Source organism: Garra rufa, chromosome 11, assembly GCF_049309525.1.
Source record: "Garra rufa chromosome 11, GarRuf1.0, whole genome shotgun sequence".
Classification (NCBI taxonomy): domain Eukaryota; kingdom Metazoa; phylum Chordata; class Actinopteri; order Cypriniformes; family Cyprinidae; genus Garra; species Garra rufa.
Window position 1 is genome coordinate 46,077,185 of NC_133371.1, and position 9,591 is coordinate 46,086,775.

Below are 9,591 nucleotides of genomic sequence, written 5' to 3' on the forward strand. Positions count from 1 at the left end.
CAAATATAATTTGCTGTATTTAAACTACAAATGAGACCAGCATGCAATAGCCAATCAGCTTTCTGTTATAAGTAGTCAAAACAAGCATGAAAGTAAAAATTTTAACTTTTTATTCTAAAAAGTTCTGAAAGAAGTCTCATCTGCTCACCAAGGCTGCCTTTATTTGACAAAAAATGCAGTCAAAATCTGAAATATTATTAGAATTTAAAATAGCAATTTTCTATGTAGGTATATCTTAAAATGTAATTTATTTCTGTGATCAAAGCTGAATTTTCAGCATCATTACTCCAGTCCTCAGTGCCACATGACCCTTCAGAAAACAGTAAACACATTTTAATGTATCTGCTCACAAAGGCTGCCTTTATTTGATAAAAAATGCAGTCAAAATCTGAAATATAATAATTTAAAATAGCAATTTTCTATGTGAGTATATTTTAAAATGTAATTTATTTCTGTGATCAAAGCTGAGTTTTCAGCATCATTACTCCAGTCCTCAGTGCCACATGATCCTTCAGAAAACAGTAAACACATTTTAATGTTGCAAACGATTGCTTTTTCGAACAAATGCTGTTAATAAGTAGTCAAAACAAACATTAAAGTATAAATTTTAACTTTTCATTCTAAAAAGTTCTGAAAGAAGTCTCATCTGCTCACAAAGGCTGCCATTATTTGATTAAAAATGCAGTCAAAATCTGAAATATTATTACAATTTAAAATAGCAATTTTCTATGTAGGTATATTTTAAAATGTAATTTATTTCTGTGATCAAAGCTTCGGAAAACAGTGAACACATTTCAATGTTGCAAACGATTGCTTTTTCGAACAAATGCTGTTAATACAGGGTTTCCGCGGGGTCTTAAAAAGTCTTAAAAAGTCTAAAATGTAAAAATCAAAATTTTAGGCCTTAAAAAGTCTTAAATTCGCTGTTCTAAGTCTTAAATAATTTTACACAGGTCTTATTTTTCCGATGTCCATGTAACGCTACCTCTAATGCTCATTTAAATTCTCTTTTTGTTGTTTCCGTGGTGTTGTAGTTCTTTATTTCACAATTCCAAATATAATTTGCTGTATTTAAACTACAAATGAGACCAGCATGCAATAGCCAATCAGCTTTCTGTTATAAGTAGTCAAAACAAGCATGAAAGTAAGAATTTAAACTCTTTATTCTAAAACGCATATTGGAATGATTTCTGAAGGATCATGTGGCACTGAAGACTGAAGCATCTTTATTTTTAAGAGTGTACTGACACTAAACTTCTGAATGGTACTATATACTATCAAGTGTAATATTACCTCTGTCACCCAACATACTAACATTATCCGCAACAACCTGATCTCCGCAGTCTCCCGGGGATCCTTCAGCGTTGCAATACGGTGTGACTCACGATTCTCGATTGAAATAAAAGCTTCCTAACCTGCAATCATCAAACAGCCCCTCTAATCCGCCCTCGACACGCGCTCTCCCTCATTTCTCTCCGCCGCGCCGCAAATGACTGTTATCTCATCAAATGGATGAGTCGTTCTGTAATTTGAAGGCAATTGCTGGTCATTTTCAGAGCGTTTTGCACGGCTCTCGTCGGTGTCTGCGCGCTCCGACTGCCGGCGAGAGTTCATTGAGATTATTAGGCTTTATCTGGAGAGGGAAAGGGAAGCCCTCGGCTGATGACTGAGGCAGATGACTAATTGAATATTTTGTAAAGCGCTCTTATCTGATTACTGTGTGTGTTTCCTTGTAGGTGATGAAACGTGTGAAGCCGGGCCTGAAAGAGTATGAGATGGAGAGGTGAGTGCTGATCGATGGATTGATTTCATTGATTCCTGTGCCCTGATTAAATCCCCTCATCTAAAGTGAAGCTTAATGAAGAAAATCACAGTCTTTTCCCATGAACTCGCTCTCAGAATCAACTCATGTTTCCATTTATCTGAGAACCGAGTGAAGTAAATACTTCACAATGAAACCTACCGTGAATCAGAGACTTTTGCAAGTTATAGTGCTGGTTTTGACAAGATGGAAACGTCAATTAGTTTTTTGTTGGTCTAGTGTTTGTGTGGATGGTTCATCTAAATGATGTGGTTTACAAACAGTGATGAGATTAATTTGAGTGTGCGTGCTTAGCCTCTTTAACTTTTTTATCTTTGTAGTCTTTTGTAATTGTTTTGTGTGTTTTCTGCTGTTATGTCGTTTCTTGAATGGAACTATATTAACATTCGAAAGCCTCTCCTGATCACCAAGGCTGCATTTTCTCAATCAAAAATACAGTAGAAATATGAAATATTATTATGATTTAAAATAGCTGCTTTCTATGTGAATATCTGTTAAAATGTAATTTATTTCTGTGATCAAAGCTGGATTTTCAGCACCATTACTCCAGTCTTCAGTGTCACATGATTCTTTAGAAATCTTTTTATTATGCTGATTTGCTGCATTTATTTGATCATAAATGCTGTAAAAATGTGAAATATTATTATGATTTAAAATAGCTGCTTTCTATGTGAATATCTGTTAAAATGTAATTTATTTCTGTGATCAAAGCTGGATTTTCAGCACCATTACTCCAGTCTGCAGTGTCACATGATTCTTTAGAAATCGTTTTATTATGCTGATTTGCTGCATTTATTTGATCATAAATGCTGTAAAAATGTGAAATATTATTATGATTTAAAATAGCTTCTTTCTATGTGAATATCTGTTAAAATGTAATTTATTCCTGTGATCAAAGCTGGATTTTCAGCACCATTACTCCAGTCTTCAGTGTCACATGATTCTTTAGAAATCGTTTTATTATGCTGATTTGCTGCATTTATTTGATCATAAATGCTGTAAAAATGTGAAATATTATTATGATTTAAAATAGGTTCTTTCTATGTGAATATTTTTTTCAATTGTAATTTATTTCTGTGATCAAAGCTGATTTTTCAGCATCGTTACTTCGGTCTTCAGTGTCACATGATCCTTTAGAAATTATTCTTATTTTCTATGTGCTGCATTTATTTGATCAAAAAAATTTAAATATTATTAGGAATTAAACTAACAGTTTTCTATTTGAATATCTGTCAAAATGTAATTTATTTCTGCGATCAAAGCTGCATTTTCAGATCATGTGACACTAAAGACTGGGGTAATGATGCTGAAAATTTAGCTTTAATCAGAGAAATAAATTACATGTTAACAGATATTCACATAGAAAAGAGCTATTTTAAATCATAATAATATTTCAAATTTTTTACAGTATTTTTGATCAAATAAATGCAGCAAATCAGCATATAAGAATGGTTTCTGAAGGGTTATGTGATGCTAAAGACTAGAGTAATGATGCTGAAATTTCAGCTTTGATCACAAGAAATAAATGACATTTCAACAGATATTCACATAGAAAATAGCTAATTGAAATCATAATAATATTTCACATTTTACAGTATTTTTGATCAAATAAATGCAGCAAATCAGCACATTAGAATGATTTCTGAAGGATCACGTGACACTGAAAACTGTAATGATGCTAAAAATCCGGCTTTAATCACAGAAATAAATAGCATTTTAATAGATATTTATATAAAATGCAGCTATTTTAAATCATAATAATATTTCAATTTTTTACAGTATTTTTGATCAAATAAATGCAGCAAATCAGCATATAAGAATGATTTCTGAAGGGTTATGTGATGCTAAAGACTAGAGTAATGATGCTGAAATTTCAGCTTTGATCACAAGAAATAAATGACATTTTAACAGATATTCACATAGAAAATAGCTAATTGAAATCATAATAATATTTCACATTTTACAGTATTTTTGATCAAATAAATGCAGCAAATCAGCACATTAGAATGATTTCTGAAGGATCATGTGACACTGAAAACTGTAGTAATGATGCTAAAAATCTGGCTTTAATCACAGAAATAAATAGCATTTTAATAGATATTTACATAAAATGCAGCTATTTTAAATCATAATAATATTTAAATTTTTTTACAGTATTTTTGATCAAATAAATGCAGCAAACCAACATATTAGAATGATTTCTGAAGTATCATGTGATGCTAAAGACTAAAGTAATGATGCTGAAAATTCAGCTTTGATCACAGGAATAAATTACATTTTAATAGATATTCACATAGAGAACATATATTTTAAATCATAATAATATTTCAATTTTTACAGTATTTTGATCAAATAACTGATCAGAACAGAATCGATTCAGAGTATGTTTCATCTGTGTGAGGTGTTGATCTTCTAGCGGTATTAGTGTTTTTAGTCTGATAAGACCAGCCGACCTCTTCTCTCCTCACCAAACAAAAGCTCTGATAAGCTGCGGCTTTTTACAGGGATTTTCTCTCAATATCTGCAGCAGGAGAAGTGTAAGATAAGGCCGACTCCCTCCACTCGTTTTGTCCTCCAAAGAAGCGCCGCAGCGGTGTCCGGAGGTCTCGAAACAGAGACCGCGCAACACTGGCTTTGTCCAGACCTTCAGAGATTGTGATGCATGATCTACTTCCTCTAATGATACCGTCCCTCTCAGCTCCAGCCGCCCAAGTGCATGCTGGGATGTGACCTCTGCATTCATCTCTCCCCCTCTGTGCGGTCGAGAGAAGCCAATTTCCATCCAATTTTCTTCAAACTTTCTTTTTTTCTGTGAATGTCAGTTTCCTGCAGGGATCATGAAGGATTTTAATGTTGAGCTGTGTTATGTGTCTGCTGCAGTCCTACAGTCACATTAGGCCATTAGGGGCCAGTGATTCACTGATGACTGGACATAATGAGAGACTGTGGCAAACAGGTGTGTGTGTGTGCGTGTGCGTGTGTGTGTGTGTGTGTGTGTGTGTGTGTGTGGCGTAACAGGACAGACCCGCAGGCAAGGTCATGCCATGCAGCGACTCACTAGACTCACTCAGTACAGCAGCGGTCACATTTTCTCACACACACTCACTAGGGACCAGGGATATTTGAGGTGAAACATCTTCACAGAAACAAAAACATGACTGGATTTGCTCAAGTTTGTAAGTTTGTACTGGCTTGAGTTTGCAAACAAGTATCTCGAGAAGTTTGAGGTTGGTATGATTCTGAAAAAAGTCTCTCCTGCTCACAAAGACTACATTTATTTGCTCAAAAATATTTTCTATGAAAATATAAGGTAAGATTGTATTTATTTCTGTGATCAAAGCTGAATTTTCAGCATCATCACTTCAGTCTTTAGGGTCACATGATCCTACAGAAATCATTTTAATATACTGATTTGCTGCAATTATTTGATCAAAAATACAGTAAAAATTTGAAATATTATTATGATTTAAAATAACTAATTTCTATGTGAATATATGTTCAACTTTAATTTATTTCTGCGATCAAAGCTGAATTTTCAGCATCATTACTCCAGTCTTCAGTGTCCCATGATTCTTCAGAAATCATTCTAATATGCTGATTTGCTGCATTCAAATATATAGTCAAAAATGTGAAATATTAAGGCTTAAAATAATTAATTTCTATTTTAATATATGTCAAACTTTAATTTATTTCTGTGATCAAAGCTGAATTTTCAGCATCATTACTCCAGTCTTCAGTGTCACGATTCTTCATTCTAATGTGCTGATTTGCTGCATGTATTTGATCAAAAATACAGTAAAAATTTGAAATATTATTATGATTTAAAATAACTCATTTCTATGTGAATATATGTTCAACTTTAATTTATTTCTGCGATCAAAGCTGAATTTTCAGCATCATTACTCCAGTCTTCAGTGTCACATGATCCTTCAGAAATCATTCTAATGTGCTGATTTGCTGCAATTATTTGATCAAAAATACAGTAAAAATTTTGAATAATATTATGATTTAAAATAACTAATTTCTATGTGAATATATGTTCAACTTTAATTTATTTCTGCGATCAAAGCTGAATTTTCAGCATCATTACTCCAGTCTTCAGTGTCACATGATTCTTCAGAAATCATTCTAATATGCTGATTTGCTGCATTCAAATATATTGTCAAAAATGTGAAATATTAAGGTTTAAAATAACTAATTTCTATTTTAATATATCTCAAACTTTAATTTATTTCTGTGATCAAAGCTGAATTTTCAGCATCATTACTCCAGTCTTCAGTGTCACGATTCTTCATTCTAATATGCTGATTTGCTGCATTTATTTGATCAAAAATACAGTAAAAATTTGAAATATTATTATGATTTAAAATAACTAATTTCTATGTGAATATATGTTAAACTTTAATTTATTTCTGCGATCAAAGCTGAATTTTCAGCATCATTACTCCAGTCTCCAGTGTCCCATAATTCTTCAGAAATCATTCTAATATGCTGATTTGCTGCATTAATTTGATCAAAAATACAGTAAAAAAATGTGAAATATTATTAGGATTTAAAATAACTAATTTCTATGTGAATATCTGTTAAACTTGAATTTATTTCTGTGATCAAATCTGAATTTTTTAGCATCATCTTTTCTCCAGTCTTGTCACATGATCCTTCAGAAATAATTCTAATATACTGGTTTACTGCATTTATTTGATGAAAAATACAGTAAAAATTGTAAATAATATTATGATTTAAAATAACTCATTTCTATGTGAATATATGTTAAACTTTAATTTATTTCTGTGGTCAAAGCTGAATTTTTTAGCATCATCTTTTCTCCAGTCTTGTCACATGATCCTTCAGAAATAATTCTAATATACTGGTTTACTGCATTTATTTGATCAAAAATACAGTAAAAATTGTAAATAATATTATGATTTAAAATAACTAATTTCTATGTGAATATATGTTCAATTTTAATTTATTTCTTTGATCAAACTGAATTTTCAGCATCATTACTCCAGTTTTCAGTGTCCCATGATTCTTCAGAAATCATTCTAATATGCTGATTTGCTGTATTAATTTGTCAAAAATACATAAATAATTTGAAATAATATTATGATTTAAAATAACAAATGTCTATGTGAATATATGTCAAACTTTAATTTATTTCTGTGGTCAAAGCTGAATTTTCAGCATCATCTTTACTTCAGTCTTGAGTCGCATGATTCACAGATGTATATAAGCTCAAAAGAACAGCATTTATTTAAAATAGAAATCTTTTTTTATATCTGAATGGTGTGAAACTCTGAAATTGTGCAGTGTGTTATTTTTGTTCTCTGCAAAACAAAACACTGCAACAATTTATATGAAGGTCCACAAAACAATTCATTTTTATTGGTTATGATGGCATTTGTTGACAGTACCTCGTGGTTTAGTTGGTTAGTGATGAAAACTACAATATTAGTCTGAATTTTCTTAACTCAAGCTGTCAGAAAGAGCTGAACACACACGGCTAAAACTCACATATAAACAGTCCCAAGATGAAAACAGCATAGGCTTACCTTTTTTCCCAATGTATCACAGCATAGACGCTCATTTTTAACACTCATTTTTGCTTCATTACATTTGTAATTGCTTATTAAATGAAGCAGCTGAGTCTCCTCAGTGGGAATGACACAGCAATCCACCGCAAAAGCTCATTTATGGCTTTGTCGAAATGAAAATATCCCATTTTTAGTTGTTTTTTTATCAACATGGCATCACTTCTTGGCTCTTTGACAAAGATGGAGTAGGAGTGATTATAATAAACAATTAAAATATTAGATTAATACTAGATTTCTAAAGAAATCAGCCATTATTCCAGTTTCAGTGTCACACGATCCTTTAGAAATCATTCTAATATGCCGATTTGCTGCTCAAGAAACATTTCTGATTAGTATCAATGTTGAAAACAGTTGTGCTGTTTAATATTTTTAAATATTTATATAAAAACTAAAATTTTAATCTAATCTAATCTACCTAAAGAAATATTCTTCAGGGTTCTTTGACCAAAGTTCAAGAGAACAGCATTTATCTGAGATGGAATTGACCTCTAAAAGTAATTAATGCTTTTTAAAATATGTATTTATTTATTCATTTATTTAATGAAATTTTTTATTTTATTTTAAATGTATTTACATTTTTAATAAATACATTTTAAATTTAAATTTTTTTGTATTTGTTTAGTTATTTTTTTGGCTTTTTGACGGATCAAGTAGAAGTAATTGACCTCTAAAACTAACTAATTTATTCATTCATTTATTTATTTATTTATTTAAAGATTACTAATTTATATATATATATATATATATATATATATATATATATATATATATTATATATATATATATATATATATATATATATATATATATATATTTATTTATTTATTTATTTATTTATTATTACTATTAATATATATATGGATTGATTGATATTTTGGGCTAGTTTCTTGGCTTTTTCACAGAACAAGTAGAAGTAAATATAGAAACAATAATACAATTTTATGTTTATCTAAAGTTTTTTTCAGGATTTTTTTTTTTTTTGCAATTGACCTCTAAAACTAACTTATTTATTCACTTATTTTTTATTAATTAATTCATTCATTTATTAATTTAAGGATTACAAAAAAAAAAACATTTTTATTTTTTACTAAATTAATTTCTATATATATATATATATATATATATATATATATATATATATATATATATATATATTTATTTATTTATTTTTTCATTTGTTAATTTGAGGATTACAAAAAAAAATATTAATTTTTTTTAATAAATACATTTTTAATTGTCATGGTTTTTTTTGTGGCTTGTTTAACAGATCAGGTAGAAGTAAATGTAGAAACAATATTTATTCATTCATTCATTTAAGGATTTGTAAAACAATGAAATAAAAAATATTTTCATGGAATATTTATTTATTTATTTATTTTTTCTTGGTCAAGTAGAAGTAAATGTAAAAACAATATTATAAAATATAAATGAATACATGTGTAAAAAGACCAGACTAATACAAGTTCACAAATAAAAATAACTAATTAAACGATTTTCTTTTTCACTATTTTTAGGACTTTTTTTAGTATCTCTGAGGTGAATCTTGTGATAACAACAGAAAAACTCGCAATCTCATTGAATGTGCATTAGCGGCCGCACACAGGCTTCTGCGTCTCGTGGGAAAAACCGTGCAGGATTTGAGACACAGAATCGATTTAAATTGAGTTTTGTTGCAGGAGCGAGCGAATAGAGGATCCTCTCACCGCTGCACAATGCTGGAAACTTCATTATTTACTTTTAACTCCTTAATTCTCCTTTGAATTGTGTGAATGTGTGTGGGATAGTTTGGTAATTAGATGCACTGAGGGCTGGCAGCTCTGCTGATGTTAGATTTAGAGGTGCTTTCATCATCTAGAGGACATTTGGAGAACATGAGTTTACTGAAAACATGAGAAACATGAGAGGATAACAGCAGGAAAGTCCATTGATTGCCTTCTTTTTTAAGCAGTGAATCTCAATCTTTTTGACTCTAAGGCGCTCTGTTGTCCACAGCAATATCCAAAGCTCTCCTTCCATCATTTATTTCCTTTACTCTGTTTTTCTAACGTGTTTTAATCTGTAGATACTTCTAGTTTCTTTTAATTAAAGCCCACAATTACGGATGTTTTTAGACCTGAATGTTCTGTAGGGATCTCAATTTTTAACCAAAGAGTTAAGATTTACTGGAAAATGATT

The 9,591-nt window shown here is 30.4% G+C and overlaps 1 protein-coding gene across 1 annotated transcript in view; it reads left to right on the forward strand.

The window, feature by feature from the left end:
• LOC141345505 (xaa-Pro dipeptidase-like) overlaps positions 1-9,591 on the forward strand; it is a 217,837-nt gene that overhangs the window by 23,031 nt on the left and 185,215 nt on the right. Inside the window, exon 2 of the mRNA XM_073850366.1 lies at positions 1,737-1,783. Coding sequence (XP_073706467.1) covers positions 1,737-1,783 — 47 coding nt within the window. The remainder of the gene's footprint in view (positions 1-1,736; positions 1,784-9,591) is intronic.